This window comes from Salvelinus fontinalis, chromosome 14 (assembly GCF_029448725.1).
Source record: "Salvelinus fontinalis isolate EN_2023a chromosome 14, ASM2944872v1, whole genome shotgun sequence".
Lineage (NCBI taxonomy): Eukaryota > Metazoa > Chordata > Actinopteri > Salmoniformes > Salmonidae > Salvelinus > Salvelinus fontinalis.
Genome location: NC_074678.1, coordinates 28,093,024 through 28,118,317, shown reverse-complemented (window position 1 = coordinate 28,118,317; position 25,294 = coordinate 28,093,024). Strand labels below are relative to the sequence as shown.

Sequence of the window (25,294 nt, the reverse complement as noted above, 5' to 3'; positions counted from 1 at the left end):
TGACCGGAGAAATATAACAGGCTAAACTAACGCTTGGAACAGGAGCGGGTCGGAGTCCTCCACGCGCGTTACGCACCAAGAAAAGACTTGCTAGCCTCAGGGTTTTTTCATTTGTAGTGCCTGTGAACGCGCTATCGACCCCATTGGAATCGTCATCACGTAAAGGCATCCAGGGGAAGACGTAAGAAGTGTCCGTATAGTCATAGCAATAACAGTGCCCTTTTAACTGACTTCAGAACAGTGGCCAACATTTCTGAAATCTGACTCCATGTCAGGGAAATTGCTGTAGAATGGGCTCTGTTCCACTTAGAGACAAAATTTCAACTCCTATAGAAACTATAGACTGTTTTCTATCCAATAATAATAATAATATGCATATTGTACGATCAAGGATTTTGTGGGAAGCCGTTTAAAAAATTACCCAATTAGCATAAATAGTCTCAACAGCGCCCCCATCCTCAACAGGTTAACACTTTGTTGGTTACTACATGATTCCATATGTGTTATTTCATAGTTTTGATGTCTTCACTATTATTCTATAATGTAGAAAATATAAAAAATAAAGAGAAACCCTTGAATGAGTAGGTGTTCTAAAACTTTTGACCAGTAGTGTATATCTCCTTCACATGTCGATATTTGGTTGCATTGACAACCAAACACAATTCAATATCACTTTTGCGATACAGTAAATAGCCTAAAGTTAAGGCTATCTTACAAACTAATGTAACAGTTTTTAGTCAACCTTAAAATGTGTATCTCATCCATGGCCACATGGAGGTTACTGCAACTTCTTATGTAATCATAGAAAGCGTACATGTTCAAGATAGCGTGCAAAGGTTGCAGGTCTGTGGAGATCTTCACAATATAAATATCTGTGCAGTATCTCGAACAGCCTTGATCACTTGCACTATGTACTTTTAATGTAATATCTACTACAATCCAGGTCATTTAGTTATGTAATTAGATGAAACACAGTGATAACACAGTGATAAGTTGTTGTATAAATACAAAATATCTCACATTGTATTCTCATTTGAACTTTGTTGTGCTTTTAAATGGTTGAAAGTGCAGTGATAACATTTTGGGAAATCAATACACTTCTGGCTGTCTTGTTGAGTGGGTGAATCAAGGTTGAAATCCCATTGATCAACATCTCAACCAAAAATTACCCACATTTCCACGTTGAAATGACGTGGTGTGCCCAGTGGCAAGACATTTGAGTACAGTTGGAGATATCTCTCACATATGCATGTAAACACAAGTGAACACACAAAATCCCTTTCTCTTTCACTTAACTTCGTTGGGACAGGGGGGCAGTATTGAGTAGCTTGGATATAATACATAGATTTGGATAGAAAACACTCTGACGTTTCTAAAACGGTTTGAATGATGTCTGTGAGTATAACAGAACTCATATGGCAGGCAAAAACCTGAGAAAAAATCCAACCAGGAGGTGGGAAATCTGAGGTTTGTAGTTTTTCAACTCTTTGCCTATGCAAGATACAGTGGAAATCGGGTCATATTGCACTTCCTAAGGCTTCCACTAGATGTCAACAGTCTTTAGAACCTTGTTTGATGCTTCTACTGTGAAAGAGGGCGGAATGAGGGCTGAATGAGTCAGAAGTCTGGCAGAGTGCCACGAGCTGGTCACGCAATTCTACAGACAAAGGAATTCTCCGGTTGGAACATTATTGAAGATTTATGATAAAAACATCCTAAAAATTGATTCTATACTTAGTTTGACATGTTTCAACGAACTATAATTTGACTTTTCGTCTGAACTTTCGCCTGGACCTGCCCGCGCGTCGTCAATTTGGATTGTTTAGTAACGCGAGGACAAAAAGGAGGTATTTGGACATAAATGATGGACTTTATCGAACAAATCAAACATTTATTATGGAACTGGGATGCCTGGGAGTGCATTCTGATGAAGATCATCAAAGGTAAGTGAATATTTATAATGCTATTTCTGACTTTGTTGACTCCACAACATGGCGGATATCTGTATGGCTTGTTTGGGCTCTGAGCGCTGTACTCAGATTATTGCATGGTGTGCTTTTTCGGTAAAGCTTTTTTGAAATCTGACACAGCGGTTGCATTAAGGAGAAGTTTATCTATAATTCCATGCATAACACTTGTATTTTCATCAACATTTATGATGAGTATTTCTGTAAATTGATGTGGCTCTCTGCAAAATCACCGGATGTTTTGGAAGCAAAACATTACTGAACGTAACACGCCAATGTAAACTGAGATTTTTGGATATAAATATGAACCTAATCAAACAAAACATACATGTATTGTGTAACATGAAGTCCTATGAGTGTCATCTGATGAAGATCATCAAAGGTTAGTGATTAATTTTATCTCTATTTCTATTTTTTGTGACTCCTCTCTTTGGCTGGAAAAATGGCTGTGTTTTTCTGTGACTATGTACTGACCTAACATAATCGTTTGGTGTGCTTTCGTCGTAAAGCCTTTTTGAAATCTGACACGTTGGCTGGATTCACAACAAGTGTAGCTTTAATTTGGTGTATTGAATGTGTGATTTCATGAAAGTTACATTTTTATAGTAATTTATTTGAATTTGGCGCTCTGCATTTTCACTGGATGTTGGCCACTGGATGCAAGCGTCCCACATATCCCAGAGAGGTTAACTTATAGTGAAGTAAATGTAGGCTACAGCAGAGAATAGCAATACTGTAAAATCCTTTAAGTTGCAGAGAAATATAATGTTGCGTCCTTAGACCGTTCCTTTTCCCTCTGACCGCTGTCTGCACATCTGTTAATTAATAATGAATGGATACTGATGACTCATCCCCTATTACCACCAAATCTCATAATCTTCACTCATTTCTTAACAAGGTTGCAAACCCCTGCCGGAATTGTGAGTGTGATTGTCTGTGAGAGAGAACAACAGCGGGAGCGAAATTCATTGCATTACATTACGGTTGCCGTGGACAGAACAATAATAAAGAAAAGAACATCTCAACCTCACTTCATTATACTCAAAATGAAACCAATGAAACCTACAAGCAAATTACCTCCAGACTACATCAAGTCCCCCATAGAGGGGGATGTTTACAAGGTGAAATCGGGGCATACTGTATTCATGCTGTGGACCATTTCATGTGAAATATACCGATCATGCTGTATCAGTGATAACAGACTGCCAGACCTGATGTCTTCCTTGACTGATGTCATGCTTGACTGGAAGCTGATATGTGCCCAGATTTACTATCAGTCAGAAAGCAGATGTCTTCTACCATCCAGGTCCATGAATCATTCAACTCTCTCTGTACATTCAAAGTGGAGAAAATATGACACAGATGTCAACCTGTCTAGTGGTCAGTGCTGGAAAGTGGAAAGGTTCACCAAGAGTAATAAAATGAAAAGAAACGCAAGAATGTCACATCTGAAAGCTGAGATCAGTTGACAAGAGCCAGTCACTGACAGGGGAGGTAAGAAACTACTGCCAAATACAGTCATCTAACAATACATACTGTATGCCTGGTAAGCCAAGCAACATGAGGAATTTGGCTAAATGATCTGAGAAGCAGACTGCTCCCCCTACACTAAATGAATTTTATATTCAATTTACATTAATATTGTCTGACATGAAAAGTACAAGATTTTGGTCTTTCAAATATCAAGAGACTGGAATGCACTCGTCCGGCACATACAGTTGAAGTCGGAAGTTTACATACACTTAGGTTGGAGTCATTAAAACTCGTTTTTAAACCAGTCCACAAATGTCTTGTTAACAAACTATAGTTTTGGCAAGTCGGCTAGGACATCTACTTTGTGCAAGACACAAGTAATTTTTTCAAAAATTGTTTACAGACAGATTATTTCACTTATAATTCACTGTATCACAATTCCAGTGGGTCAGAAGTTTACATACACTAAGTTTACTGTGCCTTTAAACAGCTCGGAAAATTCCAGAAAATTATGTCATGGCTTTAGAAGCTTCTGATAGGCTAATTGCCATCATTTGAGTCAATTGGAGGTGTACCTGTGGATGTATTTCAAGGCCTACCTTCAAACTCAGTGCCTCTTTGCTTGACATCATGGGAAAATCAAAAGAAATCAGCCAAGACCTCAGAAAAACAATTGTAGACCTCCACAAGTCTGGTTCATCCTTGGGAGCAATTTCCAAACGCCTGAAGGTACCACATTCATCTGTACAAACAATAGTACGTAATTAGAAACACCATGGTACCACGCAGCCGTCATACCGCTCAGGAAGGAGACGCGTTCTGTCTCCTAGAGATGAACGTACTTTGGTGTGAAAAGTGCAAATCAATCCCAGAACAACAGCAAAGGACCTTGTGAAGATGCTGGAGGAAACCGGTACAAAAGTATCTATATCCACAGTAAAACAAGTCCAATATTGACATAACCTGAAAGGCCGCACAGCAAGGAAGAAGCCACTGCTCCAAACCCGCCATAAAAAAGCCAGACTACGGTTTGCAACTGCACATGGGGACAAAGATCGTACTTTTTGGAGAAATGTCCTCTGTTCTGGTGAAACAAAAATAGAACTGTTTGGCCATAATGACCATCGTTATGTTTGGAGGAAAAAGGGGGAGGCTTGCAAGCCGAAGAACACCATCCCAACAGTGAAGCACGGGGGTAGCATCATCATGTTGTGAGGGTGCTTTGCTGCAGGAGGGACTGGTGCACATCACAAAATAGATGGCATCATGAGGTAGGAAAAGCTTGGTCGCAAATGGGTCATCCAAATTGACAATGACCCCAAGCATACTTCCAAAGTTGTGGCAAAATGGCTTAAGGACAACAAAGTCAAGGTATTGGAGTGGCCATCACAAAGCCTTGACCTCAATCCCATAGAAAATGTGTGGGCAGAACTGAAAAAGCGTGTGCGAGCAAGGAGGCCTACAAACCTAACTCAGTTACACCAGCTCTGTCAGGAGGAATGGGCCAAAATTCACCCAATTTATTGTGGGAAGCTTGTGGAAGGCTACCCAGAACGTTTGACCTAAGTTCAACAATTTAAAGGCAATGCTTCCAAATACTAATTGAGTGTATGTAAACTTCTGACCCACTGGGAATGTGATGAAAGAAATAAAAGCTGAAATAAATCATTCTCTCTACTATTATTCTAACATTTCACATTCTTAAAATAAAGTGGTGATCCTAACTGACGTAAGTCATGGAATTTTTACTAGGATTAAATTTCAGGAATTGTGAAAAACTGAGTTTAAATGTATTTGGATAAGGTGTATGTAAACTTCCGACTTCAACTGTATCCCTGAAAATAATGTAATGTACAGTAAAACCTGAAAAGGAAGATGTAAGACTATCAATATACGCAGTGTGAGAAGACAAATGTCTGAGTAGAGTATTAATCGTGTATCTCAAAGGTTAGACACGACAGGTCATTTAAGGGGGAAATGAGGCCAGATGAGATGGAGTCTACAGAGAAAGTGAACCGGAGTAAACCAATCAATTTGAATTATCTGCTCCTTGCTGTGTTTTAATTAAATCTTTAATTTGGGCTGTGGTGCGGTGATTCATGCAGAAGAGAGTATAGCTATAGCCAGACCACCCCCCTCTCACCTGGCTGGGATTATCTGACAAGGCTAACATCTCCACTCACAACCATCTACACACACATCACGACACACAGCCAGAGAGGAGAGGAGTGGAGGAGGGGTGAGGAGGGGGTAAAGGGCAGTGTGGTTGAGGAGACATTATCAGAGCTTTAAGGACACGGCATCACAGAAATGAGCAACCTAACATCTGATCACTATAACACTGTTACTCTCGGCCCCGTGGACATGAGAAAATCATAAAAGCGTATTTCACTGATCTTCGAAGCCAGAGAGCTTATTTCAAGCCTCATCAGAAAGATCCAGAGTTTCCCGCTGAGTGATTACTCTGAATCCTGCTGTAGGCCAAACACAACACTAGTATGTTTAATACCTTAAAGCCCATGACCGGTTCAAATGACCACAGAGCACCAGTCTGGCTCAGGGGATCTCTTTCCAATGGTAAGGAGGCCTATTTTCAAAAATGGCCGTGGGAGGCTCCAGACTACATTAACTATGGCAGGGAAGTCCTCTCCCGAGAGCCGGCTGGGACCTGTGTTCTGGTGTTCTACTAACGTTGGTCTGCTGGATCTTCCAATGGGTCACAGAGGGAAGGAGGCAAGGAACATTTCATGTTAAGAGTGTGATTTTAGCCATATGTGGAGTGTGTTATAGCACAAGCCTGTCATATTAGGCAGTAGCAGATGGGCTCTGCTCACCGTTACAATACATACTTTGATTCTTTTGATTCTAGTACTGTACATACGCTCCAACATTAGAGCCAATTTACATTTTTACTGACCATAATAGAGTGCTGGTTATATGCTCTGGTTATTCTGAAAATAACTCATAGGACTTATTCATTGGACCTATAGTGTGCTACAAATTCATTCTGAGTTACAAGCCTTTTGTTAAATATGCCAAAATGAGCTCCACTGCCCCAGTCTGACACCCCTCTCTCACCACCTCATCCCTCTCTCCTCTCCTCCTGTTCCTCTCCTCCTTTCAGCAGACGGCTGGGCCTCATTCAGCACTGTGAGCCTGCACTCATTAATAAGGAAACTCAGAGAAACATGTACAATTCTGTAAGAGCCTTGACACACTTTGTATTTTTGCACTTTGGAATGGATTAATATTTCATCTGTGAACGTATGTGTGTATTTCTATTTGATTTGGAGCAGAAGTGAACCAGCTGTCACGTTCGTCGTAGTGAGGAGACCAAGGCGCAGCGTGATGTGAATTCATACTTCTTTTAATAAAGAAATAACACTAAACAAAAAAAACTAAACGAACGTGACCGCTATATACAACGAGTGTAGACATGCAACTTCACATAGACAATAACCCACAAACCAAACTGGAAAATGGCAACCTAAATAGGATCCCCAATCAGAGACAATGATAAACAGCTGCCTCTGATTGGGAACCAATTCAGGCCACCATAGACCTACATATGCCTAGATTACACACAGACACCTAGACATACAAAAACCCTCGACAATACAAAACAATCATTCCCACCCTCATCACTCCCTGACCTGACCAAAATAATACAGAAAACATAGAATACTAAGGTCAGGGCGTGACACCAGAGTTGGCCCCGCTGTTTTTAACAGGCAGTGCTGTTACGAACATAAACTGTCTTTGTCCTCCATACCTCAGCCTTTCAAGAGAATCCCTTACCCCTTTTAGGTATTGTATTGTAAATCAAAGGCCACTCTGTAAATAACCTGCAGTAACCGTTCCATTGACCACTGCAATAATTTGCTCCAGGAGTCAAGACAGTTCATGCCTTTCATTGTTTGTAAAAGGTAAACTGCAATCTTGTGTGTTATTTTAGTGGACGACACCAAGAGCCCCAAAGCTATGCCTGGCAAAATCAGATTATTCCATGGACAGTGTTTTTTGTGCTTGGCATCAGAACTGAGAAGATGTGCTACGATATTTGCCTCAGAAATGTATTCAACTCCTTCCAGGAAATTAACAACAGATAACCATCCATCTGATAAAGTCTAATACATATAAAATAGTCGATTAAACACACCAGTAACATTGACGAACATTCAATAAAAACCTTTTAAAAATCCTTTTATGAACTAGGCTAGTGCAAGTGCAATACAACTGTGTTATTTGAGGAAGCAGCCATAAGCATGGTGTCAAAACAGGAGAATGTAATACAGCAGTAGTAGTTAACAGTCCTGTAGTGGCTCAGCTCACTGAGACAACCAGGCTACTCACCCACTCAGAACCACAATGAAGTCCATGACGTTCCAGCCGTTCCTCAAGTAGGAGCCTTTATGGAGTACAAATCCCAACGCCACAACCTTAATCCCAGCTTCAAAGCAGAACATCCCAATGAAGTAAGGCTCTGTCTTTTCCTGTGAATTAAAAACGGACACATCAGACAAATACAGCACAAAATGGTCATATTAATATGAAAGGTCACAGAACAGAGGCTCATACAATAACAGTATTGTGTGTGTGAACACATTTATCACACTTTAGAAAAAACACTTTCACACTTTAGAAAAAAACAGAAATCTGTGGAAAAGGAGATGCATATACTATAACCCTGTTGAATATAGGTACTACATAACAAACAATCATTTTCTAATCATTGCTGTTTTGCCCTTCTCTCTAACCCTTACACATGCTCAGGAAAGGATTAATTACACTTTTCTCTCAGCGGGTAGGTAAGCACTCTCATGCGCTCAGATGCACTTAGGATGATAATATAGAGGTGGGCTGTGGCTCTAATAGCTATAGAATGAGAACCAATTAATCCAGCTAGTTTCTCACTCTACTGGACGAAACTGTAAAACTAAGGAGCTACTAACAAGCTAGAGGTGATAACTGTGACTTGCCAAAACACCCATATAATAGCAGGCTATATTTAAGCAATAAGGCCCAAGGGGTGTGTGGTATATTGGCCATATACCACAAACCCCAGAGGTGCCTTATAGCTATTATCAACTGGTTACCAACATAAATAAAACAGTAAACAAGTATTTTTGCATCATACCAATGACATATTGTCAAATATACACACGGCTGAAAAGCTATTTCAGCAAATCACCATCCAGGACCCAAACTACCCGGTTTATAATAAATGTCACAGTAGTACACAGTGTACTCTTCTGTGTTGGGCATTCATAGACAGTTGGGAACCGAGAGGATTCAGCCCGGTTTGGACCTGGTTTAATGGGTATACTGAATTCAGAATTCATGAATAAACAATGCAGCAACACCACACAGTAACTCAGAAAAATGGGAGTGCCTTCCACAAAACACTAAATTCTAAGCTAACAATGTACTAGAACGAAATAAAACAAGACTTTGTGTTCTCCTTTTGCTGCAATTATCCAGATAATCTTTGGAGAACATTTCAGGTTTTAAATAAATATCAAGCTTCATGAAGAAGAAATTGGGAAGTAATTAGTGTTTTTTAAATAAGACTCCATAAGGTTAGAGAATCCCACTGATAATAACTGAATGAAGACACAGTGCATTAGTAGATGGTTGACTCACCAGTCTCTTGGACATGGGAGTCTTGTCCTCTCCAGGCAGGTGCTGCTCCAAAGCCAGTACGATACAGTTGGCGATGATGGTGGCTAAGATCATGTACTCAAACGGAGTGAAGCAACAAGTTAAGGAAGAATCCTTTGTCACAATATATCTCACATAAATCCTGTTCTTCTATCTAATTTCAAAGTCACAGTTTTCCAAATACAGTAACCTGTGATATTCAAAAACATAATGCAGTATTTCTGTCCCACTATGAGAGAGATATATAATAGAGTGCTGAGGCCTAATAATCCCCATACAGAATGACAAGGATGACAGTATCATCAGCTCTATCTAAAACACCACCCTCCTAAGACATCTGAATACAATTCCTCTCATTGATTGAATGTCAGGATGCATCTATTCTTCTGACTTCTCTGTTGGCAGGCAGACCAGTGTGCATCTAGCCTGTTGCTGAGCACCTGGCAGAGGGCTGCTGCCTCCTCCTCCTCTCCATACAGTTGGCTGGCACACAGAGGCCCTGGCTGTCAGCTCCTCACAATGCCCTGAGGCTGTCCAACCAGCCAGCCAGCCATGGAGAGGGGCAGGAGACTGCTGTACACAATAGCTGGGGACAGTAGCAGGAGACAGGCCATAACCCTGAAAGCTGTAGGAGAGCTGGAGGAGAGGCGAGTAGAGGCACACTGGGGATGTGTGGGAAGATCAGGAGTATGATCCTACAAATAAGGGCACTTTACTACAAGCGTACAACTTGTACCAAGGGACCCCTGGTGGTTGGAGGTTTAAATGGAGCACAGGGATGAAACCAAGGATGTGTATACCTCAAATTTTGTGCGTGGGCACTGGATTTATTTTGGCTGTGTGGAAAAAAGAGGTAGAGAACGAGGGAGCCTAAATCTCCTCAGTGGAGAGAGAGGGGGAGAGAAGGAGAGAGGGAGGAAGAGAAAGAGATCAATGCAAACAGAGCTGGCAGCTGGAGCTGCTGCCTAGAGGGTCACACAGGGATGCCCCTCATCGTCTGAGCATTGAAGAACTAAATAAACAGAAGCTCCCATACCGTCACACTTTTACCATTCTGCTGGGTTTAAATACTTCCTGTCCTGCTCTAATGGGAGCACTGAACAAACTATATTCAACCAGGACTTATAGAAAACTGTGCTACCGTAGCTGTTACTGTCTCACAAAATGGGACCCAACCTCGCCTGATTCTCTCTGTTATGGGCCCTCCTCCACAACCACACCCTACCTCCATCCCCTGAAACACAAGAGCACTGACACTGCACTCAGAGAGAGAGGGGAGGAGAGAAGAGAGAGATAGAGAGAAAGGTGAGAGGTATCCACGGCAACAGGCTCCTCTCGGCCAAAAGTCAGCGCTCACATTTAATGGGCGTCAGTCAGAGCTATTGCGACTGCCCACATGTTGCAACCACCCTCCTGACAATCAAAACCTGCCTTATTCATTTAATTTGCATTTAAAATCCACTCTTCTCCATTCAGAGTCATTTACACAATATATTAAATACATACACAAAGCCATGTGTGTTTATATCATCCAATAAGAGAAGTATGATTTCTCCAGGGACAGGTGTATCTACAGTATCATCTTACAATCAGCCTATATTGAGGAGGCATGAGGCTGCGGAGAAACCTCAAGGTTTTTTATCCCAATATGTATAATTCAGTTTTATCATTCATGAACTGTCTTCTGGGGAAACTGTGTAATTTATTCATGAAGGGACTTTGTAATGAGGGCTTGTGGGGATGTGTGAGTCATATTGACAAGTTTGGGCTGGCTCCCGCTTCTCAAACAGGTTAAAAATAGCAGTGGAGATGGAATGTGATACAGGGTGCATCTGTGTTTTTAGACTGGATTCAAACCTCATGACACATATGGATTAAAATAACCAATCACTATGACTGAGTCTGTATGACTATGACTGAGTCTGTATCACTATGACTGAGTCTGTATGACTATGACTGAGTCTGTATGACTATGACTGAAGAGGGGAACACGATTTTAAACAAACATGAGAAAATGCCAAATAGTGCATGTAGATGGATTATAATAGTAAACAAAGACATTGAAACACAACAGATAGCCTTTTAAGTACATTTCTGTTTGAATGTATATTGCCATTATCTTATGAATGTAAAGGTTACTGGATTGATGGAAGGCAACTTGTTGAGAGAATTCGATCTAGAATAGCAAGGCTGTCTTAAGAAATTAGCTAATATAATTTTGAATGATCGCAATGAAATGATGCATAGATCAACCAAGAATACAGGAACCAAGAGAAAAGGCAAATGTAGTGACGTGCCAATGCCAGATCAATTGTGATTTGCCAGTCTTGCTGCTGTCAGTGAATGTGACGCTAAAGGTGGGGTAAGGCTACAGAGGGTGGCATCAGCTCCACGCCCCTCAGACCTCCTCTGCAACGGGAAGGATCAATTATTAAAGGAGTATCTACACCCCGGGGCACTTCCTGTAGCAGCCTCCCAGTGGGCATCAGACAGGCAGAGCAGCTGCTCGTCCTCCCCAGGCCACCTGCACCAGAGTGGGCCACGTTTCATTAGGCCTGCCTGGCTCCTCCACCCAGTCCCTGCCAGCCTCCACATCGACCCTGACACAACCCTGCTGCTCCTGCATCAAGCCAGTTACGGAAGCCTGGAAATAAACCCCTCATCAATCACTGGTTTTAATTGAGCACTCAAAAATAAAGAACTGCTTATGCCATGGAGCATGTTGTTCTGCACACAGCCATGACCTTTTGATAAGTCATGCAGAGAGAACTGATTGTGTGTGTGTGTGTGTGTGTGTGTGTGTGTGTGTGTGTGTGTGTGTGTGTGTGTGTGTGTGTGTGTGTGTGTGTGTGTGTGTGTGTGTGTGTGTGTGTGTGTGTGTGTGTGTGTGTGTGTGTGTGTGTGTGTGTGTGTGTGTGTGTGTGTGTGTGTGTGTGTGTGTGTGTTCATGGGTCAGGTGTGTGGGTGTGAACAAGTGAGGATGTCTTACAAGGTTCATGTTGGATATTTGCCAGCGCTCTCTAAATGCTGAATCTAAAGCTCACCAACATCAGCCTGTGCTGTGCCACATCATGATAGGAAACTACTCTGAATGAGATCATCAGTTACAGTTCTAATCACTTTATACCACATGATACAGCAGACTGATCAGATGTCATTAGATATAATGTTTGTTAATTAAATTGGCAAAGTCAATTAGATAATATGAGACACTCCCCACACAATTAACCTTGGGGTTAGTTTCTGCAATTTCCACCCAACAAAACAGCAAGATAGCCACAAACTGCAGAGAACCAGTCAGGAACTGCATAAACAACAATATGCTTGCAGTCACAATAATATATGGATTGAACTCCTCCTCCGCATGTTGGCTACCCTCACCACAAACTACAATCTCATTTGATATGTTCAATGGGTAAACAGTGGGTTCGATGTTGAATTAATAATGGGAAATCAGACCACAAATATGAACTCCCATGAAAATGATAGCGTAAGGACTATTTTTCTATAATAGTCTATTAAAAAGCCATTCAGCTGGGCAGCACAATAACAACACAACTGGGACACCTGTTGTACTGTAGATTAACAGTAGCTGACCAACAGAAGGGCATTGTGTTGCTTCCTTTCACTAAGAAATGGCCATCCATTTGGTTTGGTGTTTTGCCAAGTCATTTCCAGGCTATTAGTGACTGTCTCCGCTTTCCATCCCTCCATCTCTCCATCTCTCGTTCCCTCCATCCCTCCATTTTTCCATCCCTCCATCCCACTATCGCCTCTCCTCAGTGACATGTGGAAATGTGGTGATATTCCTCAAATCTACAGCCAGTGATCATCACACTCAACAACACCTGCATCTTGTTGATAGAAAGGGCTGCATGGAGCAGAATGGAGGTCTACGTGTGTAATTCACTTTCCACTGACTGACATGTGAGTCACGCTCTTCCACTGAGAGACAAAGGCAAAGACAACCATGCATGTTAAGCCTTACATACTCTACAGCAGTCTTCCAATGATAACACACGTTATTTTGTTCATGTATGTTTTGATCATCATACACACCTTCAAATCTGATGCAGATCCTCTATGATATTTAGAAAAATGCTAAGATAATATTACATTATTTTCATAGTAAAATCAACCATTGTAAATAACCTTAGAATAGTGGAAATTGGTGACATTAAATGATATTCAAGAGTGCCTTTGGATATTGATCCAATTTAGGTAAATCAATTTATCTCAACACAGTGAATGAACCATAAAATGATGGACAGACCAGAGGTAGAGGGGTGGTAAAGAAGCCCATCAGCTATAATGCAAACGTAAAGGTAGAACTACAAGGAATCTGAAATCCACTGATAATAAAGAGCTATACCCAGAGCTGTATTGCTATAAGAATTACAACTGAGTAAAACACTGTCAACTAACAAGACTTCAGTCTCAAACACTTAATCATGGTTTATGTTCATTCCTGGCAGTCAATTACAGTGCCAGACCTATTCTGCATCCTGCTGCCTGCCTCTAGGACAGCCTGTCCTGTCGTGCTCCATCATGCTACTTCACCACCAGGAGACTGAGGCTTGAATCCCAACAGGTTAACAAGGGCTGTGTTAGTTGCACCATAAAGAAGGGGCCACTGACAGTGTTATACTGTTGTCTGTGCTCTGCCCAGACACAGCTCTTGACTCTGACTCATCACATGCATTTCCATTTGGTTGTGTCCTTTTATTCCGTTGGGGATATCAATACCTGGAGGACTTTTGATCAATGACACACAGCAGAACCCTGAAGTCTACTCCTGTGGAAATCGTTCAGCATCATGAACAGCAATTTTACTCAGTGGGAAGTTATCATGGTTTAAAACATGTCTGCCTTAACCTTGAGTGGATTATGAGTGGTCAATGAAGTGGTCAGTGAACATGTTGGAACTTAATTTGTAAAAAGACGGTACTATAGGTCAAATATTTGTATTCGCCTAATTTTGAGTGGAATTATAATACGTTTAACAACCACTGCTGGTGCTGTCCATGGTGCTGAATTCTACTGTCCACGGTATTCATTATTATAAGAGAAACGTTAACATAATAGATAGACAATTCAATATAGTTAAGAACTTTTGTCGAATGTGTGTGTGTGTGTGTGTGTTTACACTTAAATACAAAGGATATGGCCACTCAATGACCTTCTTAGCGTACTTCCGAACAATGTTGTCCTCTCCGAAAATGAAGAGTGATCTATTTACGGTGAAACAGTTCTGTCTGACAGGGATGGGGTTGTACAGTGCCATGGTGCGGGCTCTCTGCGCCTTGGTCTGTTTGAAGGCTGGGGACACTCCACCACCTGTAGACAGAGCCGGTCCCTCCCGGGTCCTGTTGCGCTCAGAGCCCCCATCCCCAGAGCCCAACAAGCCGGGGACGTCGTCTCCGAACCGGGCCATTCTGCGAGGAGTAAGGAAAACAGAATAGAGGGGAAAGGGTTAGCCCCTGGGAAGCAGGGCGGGGTAGGTTACAGCAACAGATCTGACCGAAAAAATACTTGTTTTAGTCCATCATAATGTTCTTAGCCAAGGCAACAAGTGATGATAAATATTAATATCCCCATGTTGAGTTGTTCACAAAAAAATATTCCTCCGTTTTGAAGTTAGAATTCAAGCCTTGACTTCTTTGACCGTGGGCTATAGCACTTCTTGTAAATAAAAGTCGACGAACGTCTACATCGAGTGGGTAGGTCATAAAGCAACAACAATTGTCCGCATAAAATTCAAACCCAATAAGCAAAAATAAAAGAAATGTATCATTCGAGACTCAAAATGTTAAATTTTAACTTAAATCTATTCACTAAAATAAATCTTAATAAGATCAATCCAGATCCCACCGGAACTGTTCTCAACACAAAACCACCGTAAGTCACGTCTCCCGAAGGTTTGTCATCATGAGAGATAAGAACAAGAGCATTTTGTATGGGTCCATGGATAAACCGACATCCCTGTCCTCACTCTCTCATTTTCTCTTGCACATCTGTCATAAACATATTCCCACTGCAAAAAATTAAGCACCAAGCAAACTTTTTGCATTTTCTAAAATCTTGCTTCGCTTTTCGTTGCCACAAGAACCCCACCACTTCTCAAAGAGTTGATGGCATGCGATGATGCGCAACAAGCTAAACTGGAAGTCACAAAGGTACAAGGTACAGGCACCATGTCCGCGCAGTTTTTTTTAGAGGGCTTCTCCGCAATGAGGTGTCAACTGGTTATGCAAAGCACGAGGCTCTAGGGCTAGGCTACATTACTCACAGAAAATGCGTCTCTACTATATGCTTTGCCTTATTTTTGCCTTTTATCTCCAGTCCATACATTTCAAATAGACTATGTGTCTCAAATTCAATACCATGAGACTAAAACAATATTTCTAATAGCAATGATGATAATTCAAAAGGTTATTAATAATTGTTATATTAGCTGCCCTTAAATTAGGCCTTCAACGCCTAGAAATAAAGGGTATTTAATGCAAGTTACATTCATGCATAGCCTATAGATTTACTGTAAATATTATGCAGGTAAAAACTGTCATAATGTGGAGGTCAACGCACCTCATGTGGAGCAAACACCTACTAGAAACTCATTACAGGGAGGCGCGATACGTTTTCCGAGGAGGTTCTGCACTGTGAGACAGTCTGCGCGAAGATTAAAGGTAATTGCTGGGTAAAAGTCATTGTTTCAGGACATGATCTCCTAGTGAGTGGGAGTATTGCTGCTGCTGGATTTTCTGAACGGGAAATGGATGTGTGGAGTGTGTACAAGTCAGGGGAGGCTGCTAGCATATTTCACAGAAACAATGGCAGAATCTCCAGTTCCAAAAAAACTAAAATATCTATCAACTATTTAATTTATATTTTGATGTGTGGAGTAAACAGGCAGTCTTATTTGAAACAAGCATTGAAACTCATTGAGAGCTAATAAAAAAAAACTTAAAATAGTTCATACTGAGAAGGGAAATTAAGCTAAAACTTTCTAGACAAACCCACAGAAACCCGCGTGCGAGGACGTAAACTGAGAGATTAAAATGATGATGTGGGGCGAAAGGTAAAACGCCAATAAGCATATTTTGCGGAGTTAAACTAGCACAGTTTGGCCAATAGGCTCGGGTATAATTAATTATTATGACGAGGGCAGTGATCCAGTAACAGACCCAGTATTGTCTCATATCAAGGTCATTAAAAAGACAGCTGCAGAGCATGGAGGGCAGAACACGTGGGAAATCATGCTTTACTTTGTCCAAGGTAAAGAGTGCCATTGTGAAGCTACATTTATGTTTTTTTAAAGCCAAAATCCACAAGGAAAATTGAAAATCTATCCGTTGTCCATCAAATATGTAGTGCAAATACATTGAGTGTACAAAACATTAGGAACACCTGCTCTTTCCATGACAGACTGACCAGGTGAATCCAGGTGAAAGCTATGATCCCTTATTGATGTCACTTGTTAAATCCACTTCCATCAATGTAGATGAAGGGTAGGAGACAGGCTAAAGAAGGATTTTAAAGCCTTTTTTAATTAAAAGAGAGAGGGTGTGTTAAATGTTTAAGATTAAAGATACATAGGATTTGTGTTTTCTGTCCTATGTGATTAGTTTTCAATATTGGTCTTGACATATCCATTAGTTAAGATCAAAGGATCACAAACCTACAGCTACAGAAGAAATTCATAGACATGCGACCATTCGCCTACCATGACATACCCAATTCTATCTGCCTGCCTTCTATTAGCTCAGGACCTGTCACGTTCCTGACCTGTTTTCCTTTTTTCTTGTATTTATTTAGTTGGTCAGGGCGTGAGTTGGGTGGGTTGGTCTATGTGTGTTTTTCTATGTTGGGGTTTTTGTGTTCGGCCTGGTATGATTCTCAGTTAGAGGCAGCTGTAGATCGTTTGTCCCTGATTGAGAATCATACTAAGGCAGCCGGGGTTTCACGTGTGTTTTGTGGGTGGTTGTATCGCGTGTCTGCATTCGGGACTGTTTGTCGATTGTTTCATGGTGTTCAGTTTCGTTATAATAAATAATCATGGACACTAATCACTCTGCTTATTGGTCCGACCCGTCTCGCCTCTCCTCGTCCGAGGAGGAGGAAGAATATTACGACGATCGTTACAGAACCACCCACCAATCTAGGATCAAGCGGAGTGCAAACGGGCAGCGACAGCAGTGGGAAAAAACCCAGGACTCCTGGACTTGGGAGGAGATCCTGGATGGCAAAGGACCCTGGGCTCAGCCAGGGGAATATCGCCGTCCCAAGGCGGAGCTGGAAGCAGCGAAGGCAGAGAGGCGCTGGTATGAGGAGGCAGCGCGGCGACGCGGTTGGGAGCCCGAGAGTCAGACCCAAAAATTTCTTGGGGGGGGCACACGAGGAGTGTGGCAAAGCCGGGTAGGATACCTGAGCCAACTCCCCGTGCTTACCGTGGAGTGAGAGGGCGTCGTACTGGTCAGACACCGTGTTATGCGGTAAAGCGCACGGTGTCCCCAGTACGCGTGCTTAGCCCAGTGCGGGCTATTCCACTTCGCCGCACTGGTAAGGCTAAGTTGGGCATCGAGCCAGATGTCATGAAGCCGGCCCAACGCATCTGGCCTCCAGTGCGTCTCCTCGGGCCGGCATACATGGCACCAGCCTTACGAATGGTGTCCCCCGTTCGCCAGCATAGCCCAGTGCGGGCTATTCCACCTCGCCGCACTGGCAGGGCTACGGGCACCATTCAACCTGGTAAGGTTGGGCAGGCTCGGTGTTCAAGAGCACGTGTCCTCCTTCACGGTCCGGTATACCCGGTGCCACCTCCAAGTACCAGTCCACCGGTGGCAGCCCCCCGCACCAGGCTGTCTCTCCGGGTTCTCTCTCCAGCTGCTCCCACCTGTCCAGCGCTGTCAGAGCTTTCCTCCTCTCCAGCGCAGCCAGTGCCTATACCACGCACCAGGTCTACAGTGCGTCTCAGCCGGCCAGAGTCTGCCGTCTGCCCAGCGGCGCCTGGACTGCCTGCCTGCTCAGCGCTGTTTGAGCTGCCTGCCTTCCCAGCGCTGTCCGTCTGTTATGAGCCATCCAGCCAGGACTAGCCAGAGCCGTCCAGCCAGGACCAGCCAGAGCCGTCCAGCCAGGACCAGCCAGAGCCGTCCAGCCAGGACCAGCCAGAGCCGTCCAGCCAGGACCAGCCAGAGCCGTCCAGCCAGGACCAGCCGGACCAGCCAGAGCCGGTCAGCCAGGATCCGCCAGAGCCGGCCAGCCAGGATCCGCCAGAGCCGGCCAGCCAGGATCCGCCAGAGCCGGCCAGCCAGGATCCGCCCCTCAGTCCGGTGCTGCCCCTCAGTCCGGTGCTGCCCCTCAGTCCGGTGCTGCCCCTCAGTCCGGTGCTGCCTTTTGGTAGAGTGGGTTTGACATGGAGGGTGGCCATTGGGAGGAGACCACGGAAGCGGGGTTTGACTATGGTAGGTTGGGGACCACGACCAGCGCCAGAGCCGCCACCGTGGACAGACGCCCACCCAGACCCTCCCCTAGAGTTTATGTGGGTGCGCCCGGAGTTCGCACCTTAAGGGGGGGGTTATGTCACGTTCCTGACCTGTTTTCCTTTTTTCTTGTATTTATTTAGTTGGTCAGGGCGTGAGTTGGGTGGGTTGGTCTATGTGTGTTTTTCTATGTTGGGGTTTTTGTGTTCGGCCTGGTATGATTCTCAGTTAGAGGCAGCTGTAGATCGTTTGTCCCTGATTGAGAATCATACTAAGGCAGCCGGGGTTTCACGTGTGTTTTGTGGGTGGTTGTATTGTGTGTCTGCATTCGTGCCACACGGGACTGTTTGTCGATTGTTTCATGGTGTTCAGTTTCGTTATAATAAATAATCATGGACACTAATCACTCTGCTTATTGGTCCGACCCGTCTCGCCTCTCCTCGTCCGAGGAGGAGGAAGAATATTACGACGATCGTTACAGGACCTGAAGCAAGGATATGCATATTCTTGATACCATTTGAAAGGAAACACTTTGAAGTTTGTGGAAATGTGAAATTAACGTAGGAGAATATAACACAATAGATCTGGTGGAAGATAATACAAAGAATAAAACAGCATTTATTTTGTTTGTACCATCATCTTTGAAATGCAAGAGAAAGGCCATAATGTATTATTCCAGCCCAGGCGCAATTTAGATTTTGTCCACTAAATGGCAGCAGTGTATGTGCAACGCTTAAGACTGATCCAATGAACCATTGGATATCTGTTCAAAATGTTGTATAAAGACTGCCCAAATGTGCCTAATTGGTTTATTATTAAAACTGGTTCTTCTCTCAAACCTGATTATGAGACTGATGTTTGTCAAAATAAGTCTTGAACTAAACAAGTCTCTGTTGGGGACAGAACCTTGCAGATCCTGACGCTGACAGGCTCTGTGGATAGAATAGACCTGCTCTGTAAATAAGGTGTTCTCAGTATAACCACAGAGCTCTCCTAACACAAAGACCCCAGCCTCCCCAAGCTGTCAAAGCCTTTTCTGAAAGGCCAATTATTAAATAAAGTGGTAAAGTACATCTCTGTAAAACAAAAGTGTGTGTGTGTGTGTGTGTGTGTGTGTGTGTGTGTGTGTGTGTGCGTGAGCGTGTCTATGAGCATGTGTGTTTGTGTACAACATGTCAACAGTTTTTCATAATGTACTGAATGCATGTGATGAAAAGCATGGGAGACAAAATCGAGAGAAAAAAATGCTCAGACACCGGCTTGAAAATATTGTCATGACATGGTAGCATTAAAGTAACAAACACACTTTTCCAACTGATCTATACACTCTCAAAACAACTTACAAACTGTTGCATTTGGAGTTTATAAGGAAATGTTAAATTTGACTTTGTGAGCCAAGCAGCTCTGTTAGAAAGGAAGAGAGAGAGTATCACCACAGACGAGTCGGGCCAGTGTCAGGATACCTGATGTTAATCATCTCCAGGTGGATCAAAGTTATGATTAAACGCAACTGTCTCTGCTTCCCTACGCAAGCCCTTTTAATTAAAGCAGCTAGCCAATGAGTATCAGCTTGAAAGATTTCCCGCTACTGCATAATGCTGCATCCTTGTCATCTTAACAGTAGTTTCCATAGCGACAGTACACCCATGAATGTCTGATTTGTCAACCTACTTGCCAACACTGGGATTCTTCTCTCTCCAAAACCTCCACCACAAAGGCCTGCTTCTCACCCAGAGCCATATTGTTTGCAGCACAGTCACAATGCTTCATTCTCCAAAGGATGTGATTATCTAATATTTGAATAGGTTTGTATGACATGTATTTAGACTAGTAACCTATGTAAATGTAGCTCAATAAACAAAGGATAGATTGATCATTTTCAGTCTTATGTTTACCATTCATGGGGCAGCAAGTAGCCTAGTGGTTAGAGCGTTGGGCTAGTAACTGGAAGGTTGCTAGATCGAATCCCAGAGTTGACAACGTAAGAATCTATTATTCTGCCCCTGTACAAGGCAGTTACTGTTCCTAGGCTATCATTGTAAATAAGAATCTGTTCTTAACTGACTTGCCTAGTTAAATAAAAGTAAAATAATAATTTCAGTTGTGAATAGTTTGTAAATAACAGTTTCAGGCACATTAATCCTTTATATTAGGTTAAAAAACATGATGATGTATCATAGGTCCACAGCTTGTATCAGCAGCCCTTGGCACCTGACTGACAGCATATTGGTAGAACCAGGGACTCCATATGGTTCTATGCCAATTGTTCAATTGCATACACTATGTCACCTTTTGCATTAAAATCACTTCATGAAACCTTGAATCAGCCATTCAGTGTGTAACTGTAGGCTACACATTTTAATTCAAGACACATACATGACACCTGTTGTGTGTCAAACTACTCTTCCATTTTCAAGCAAATGATAGTGACACTGTCATTATAGTGGTACTGTAAGCACCAAAAGGACAGTAGAGGACAGTAGATGGCATAATGTCAAATGTGGCAACAAAGTAATTGATGCAAGATTATTTTTAGCACCATTGAGATGTTAATGATTGGACCATCAGAAGAGTTGACCTACATTCAGCTTGAGTGTTTTCAACAGAACTCTAAAGACCAATGAAGAATTTGTTTGGAATTGCTGCAGGATTTCAATCCCAGCCTTGATTTGAGCAGTTTAGTGTTTTCTTTACACTGTTACCTAGCAACTTGTCCCATTCTCAGCCCGTTACTAGCAAGGCAGTAACGATAACCCCCATCTTATATATATATATAAAAAACATAGAAATCTTAATTCCTCTTCAACTTTATTTGTGCTGTCCATGAAACAGCAAACGTGTTTTCTGTTCAAACCTGAATCACATTGTGACACATTGATCGATAGAAGTTAAAATGGATTTCCAGCAGGTGTGAAAATAAATTGACTGTTGCCAATGCAGAAAATTAATACATTTGAATACAAAAACAAAATGTTTAATTTATAAAACTCAACATACATTTTAAATCATCACTGTCCTGCTTTTCTTTGAACAAACAGGTTTAATATTTCATAAACATCCCTCTCAGTTTCACAGGTATTGCAAGGTTGGTTGGGACAACAGCAGCTCATTCTTGGTAACTTGTCAGGCATTCTCAACTCAAATCATCTGATCTGATAGCATACTTCCTGCCTGCAAGACACAAAGTATGGCCTAAATTCTCAAATTCAAAAACCATCATTGACCGAATGAAGCACAAAATCAAGCACTTATCTATAGAACAGCCTAGAAGCATCTAAACTCTTTTATCATTTGAATAAGACCTTGGGATATTTCTCCACAGCTGATCCTTGAGTTCATTAAAGACACAACCTCACTTTGCAAAATATAGGCCAAGGTCATGCAAAACATGTTCAATTTCTTGAGCTCGTGCATCAATATTATGAGAATCACAACATCAGTGTGCATGGCGAGTCCCTCACCCTAAACACAATGGATATTGTAATTCAGGCTTGAAATATAAAAACTGAAGATAAGCAAGTGATTTTCCTTCTCAACCTTCTTCCATAACCAAGGCTGACTAAAATCTCTAACCCTTTTCTGAGAACTGAATTCGTTGATTTACTGCATTAATTCAATGGCTGAGTAGTCTAGATGTGGCTAATTGACACAAGGCATCAGATCAGCCTTCTTACATGAGATTTTAGGCATTTAAATGTGGCAATATTGGCATTTGTGTTGTGGCTGTCTTTGATTGTGGCTGTAATTCTTGGGATAAGGTGTTCTCTGAGCTTTTACCTCCCTCTGGTGGAGTACTGTAAGTACTGTCTCTAAAATGGTCAACATGAACATTTATTCATACCAGAGATGAAATGTAATTATGAGTCAGCATTTTTTGCCATATGGATAAACCCATTGCACCAGTTATACACATTGCTGTGGCCTATAGACAAAGGCAGTATCCAAAGCCATGCAATCTCTCTATTTGGAGAAGGAATGAATCAGTGGGAAATGGTTGTGGCAACATGAAGGAGGCTTCTTTACACTCAAAAGTAGGGGAGTAAGTTTACGACTTTGAAGAAATAGTAAAACAAAAAAACTGCTGAGAGAAATTATGTATGATTTGGGGAGTAATCCAAACTTCCAAGAATATGCAATGTCTAATCTGAAGAGTGAGTAAGTTCTCACTGCAGTTAACTTTTTTTAACGAAACAATCATATCTCTATCTGACAAAATATTAAAATGAATGAAAGGAATGTTATATTAATTTTCATGCTGGCAGCACATCAGATCAATATTGTCCAGAGTGGACTGTACATTTCCCTCCCGGTACAGTAGCCTGCTAATCAGAAGCTGTCCCCTTTAGCCCTCCCTGCCAGGCCACTGCACCAGAACCAGGGCAGGAGGCGACCTGCTGGTGGCCCCCACCTTGAACCCGCCTGGCTCCCTCCCTCCCTCCGCCAGCGAAGGGCAGCTCCACAGTTGAGACGGGCTAGGCAGCAGATGGCTTGATAGACAGAGCTGGTACCTAACTGAAGACAGGAAGACTGGCCTGGCAGAGAGAGAGCGAAAGAGAGAATCTACTGTGTGTCTTTGCCAGAGTTAAGGGTCTTTCCCTCTCCCCCACTCCACCCACCTCACAAATCTACTAGCACCCATAAATAAACTCACATAACTCTTTTCATCTCCCAGCGTGATTGACATCCTTGAGCAGGGGAGAGAGGCATTATGTACATGAGCCCTGCGGTAATGAAAGACTGATGTGAGTTTAGGCTTGTTCTGTCCATGCAACTACTATCTTCAATAGAGAGGTGGACTGCACCCCCACCTTAAGGACATCAAATCACAAAGTCATCAGAGTGTTTTGGAGTTGATAAAACAGCATAAACTCTGAAAGTTTCTCCCACATTGTAAGTGTCATCAGTCCAGGAGAAGTGGCAAATACCATTAATGGATTTTCAAGTGCTGCCAATCCTTTCTGATGAATGTGCCCAACCTGTTATATTGTGAATCATCATGACAATGGCTTATTATGAATGCTGTCAGAATCTATTACAGCAGTGCTCTCCCTCTCATCCTGTTTAGTAAGGACAGAGGAGGGATAAACATGCTTGCTCTTTGATTATAGACCTACTCACTGTGTGTGTGTGTGTGTGTGTGTGTGTGTGTGTGTGTGTGTGTGTGTGTGTGTGTGTGTGTGTGTGTGTGTGTGTGTGTGTGTGTGTGTGTGTGTGTGTGTGTGTGTGTGTGTGTGTGTGTGTGTGTGTCAAATACAGCATTTTATCAGTTGATTGGGGGTATATAAAATCACCTAGACTGCTGGTGCTGCATGCAACAAGATTAATTGAAAAAATAAACTCCAATGAAAGAAAAAAAAAATCTACCTGTGCTCTTGTAAGCAGTTCCCCATAGCTCCACAAGAGGGAGTAGAAATATATAGATATATAGAGATGTCGGGGATTGATAAAGACATGGTGGGATTGATGCATTATGTGCGTCAGCTATTTGTCAAACAGCTCCCAAGAGCAACATTAGTCACCACACTAGATCATTTAGATTTGTTTGTTAGTGATATGGGGAGTCTAAATTATAGATTACCCACATGCAGAGAGGGAGAGAGAGAGGAGAGAGAGAGAGAGATGTAGAAGGAGAGAGCGAGAGAAAGGAGAGAGAGAGAGAGAGAGTGAAAGATAGAGAGTGATAGGGAAGTAAGGAGAGTGAGAGAGAGAGGAGAGAGAGAGAGAAAGAAAGAGAAAGAGAGAGTGATAGAGAGAGAGAGAGAGTACTCAAATGGGGCATTAGGACTAAGCTACAGTTGTCTTGTTCACTACGTAGCCTACTGTACCTTATACGAGAGCCCAGATGTTGAGAACATGAGGCTAGGAAAGCAAGCCAAGGTAGGCTAGGAAATCAGACCATAAAACCCAACCAATACAGATTGGTCCCACATAGGGAACCATTTCATTGAGAGCTCCTGCCCAAATTAAAAACTTCTCCCTCAACAAAGACTTTATTTATTTAATTTAACATTTATTTAACTAGGCAAGTCAGTTAAATAAATTAAATAAAAATATAGGACAAAACACACATCACGACAAGAGAGACAACACAACACTACATAAAGAGAGACCTAAGACAACAGCATAGCAAGGCAGCAACACATGACAACACAGCATGGTAACAACACAACATGGCAGCAATACAACATGGTCGCAGCACAAAACAGGGTACAAACATTATTGGGCACAGACAACAGCACAAAAGGGCAAGTAGATAGAGACAACAATACATCAAGCAAAGCAGCCACAACTGTCAGTAAGAGTGTCCATGGCTGAGTCTTTGAATGAAGAGATTGAGATAAAACTGTCCAGTTTGAGTGTTTGTTGCAGCTCGTTCCAGTCGCTAGCTGCAGCGAACTGAAAAGACGAGCGGCCCAGAGATGTGTGGGCTTTGGGGATCTTTAACAGAATGTGACTGGCAGAACGGGTGTTGTCTGTGGAGGATGAGGGCTGCAGTAGATATCTCAGATAGGGGGAAGTGAGGCCTAAGAAGGTTTTATAAATAAGCATCAACCAGTGGGTCTTGCAACGGGTATACAGAGATGACCATTTTACAGAGGAGTATAGAATGCAGTGATGCGTATGATGTACACAGTGATGTGTTGAATGATGTGACTAACTCATTCTCTAAACCCTCAGAGGTAGTGATTACCAACAGCAATGAACACAGCTTCA

At 42.4% G+C, this 25,294-nt stretch overlaps 1 protein-coding gene across 10 annotated transcripts in view; it reads right to left on the bottom strand.

The window, feature by feature from the left end:
- Positions 1-25,294, bottom strand: part of LOC129810560 (voltage-dependent R-type calcium channel subunit alpha-1E-like) — a 232,548-nt gene that overhangs the window by 117,242 nt on the left and 90,012 nt on the right. For 9 of the 10 annotated variants that reach the window (XR_008752744.1, XM_055861177.1, XM_055861185.1 and 6 more), the window contains exons 3-5: positions 14,268-14,536; positions 9,084-9,190; positions 7,794-7,933 (exon numbers count right to left, since the gene is read on the bottom strand). Coding sequence is in view for 9 of the 10 variants with exons in the window: in XM_055861177.1 (XP_055717152.1) it covers positions 7,794-7,933; positions 9,084-9,190; positions 14,268-14,536 (516 nt within the window). In the remaining variant the exon portion in view is untranslated. Of the gene's footprint in view, positions 1-7,793; positions 7,934-9,083; positions 9,191-14,267; positions 14,537-15,686; positions 15,794-25,294 lie in introns of those variants that run through there. The other variant, XM_055861184.1, reaches the window with a different exon arrangement.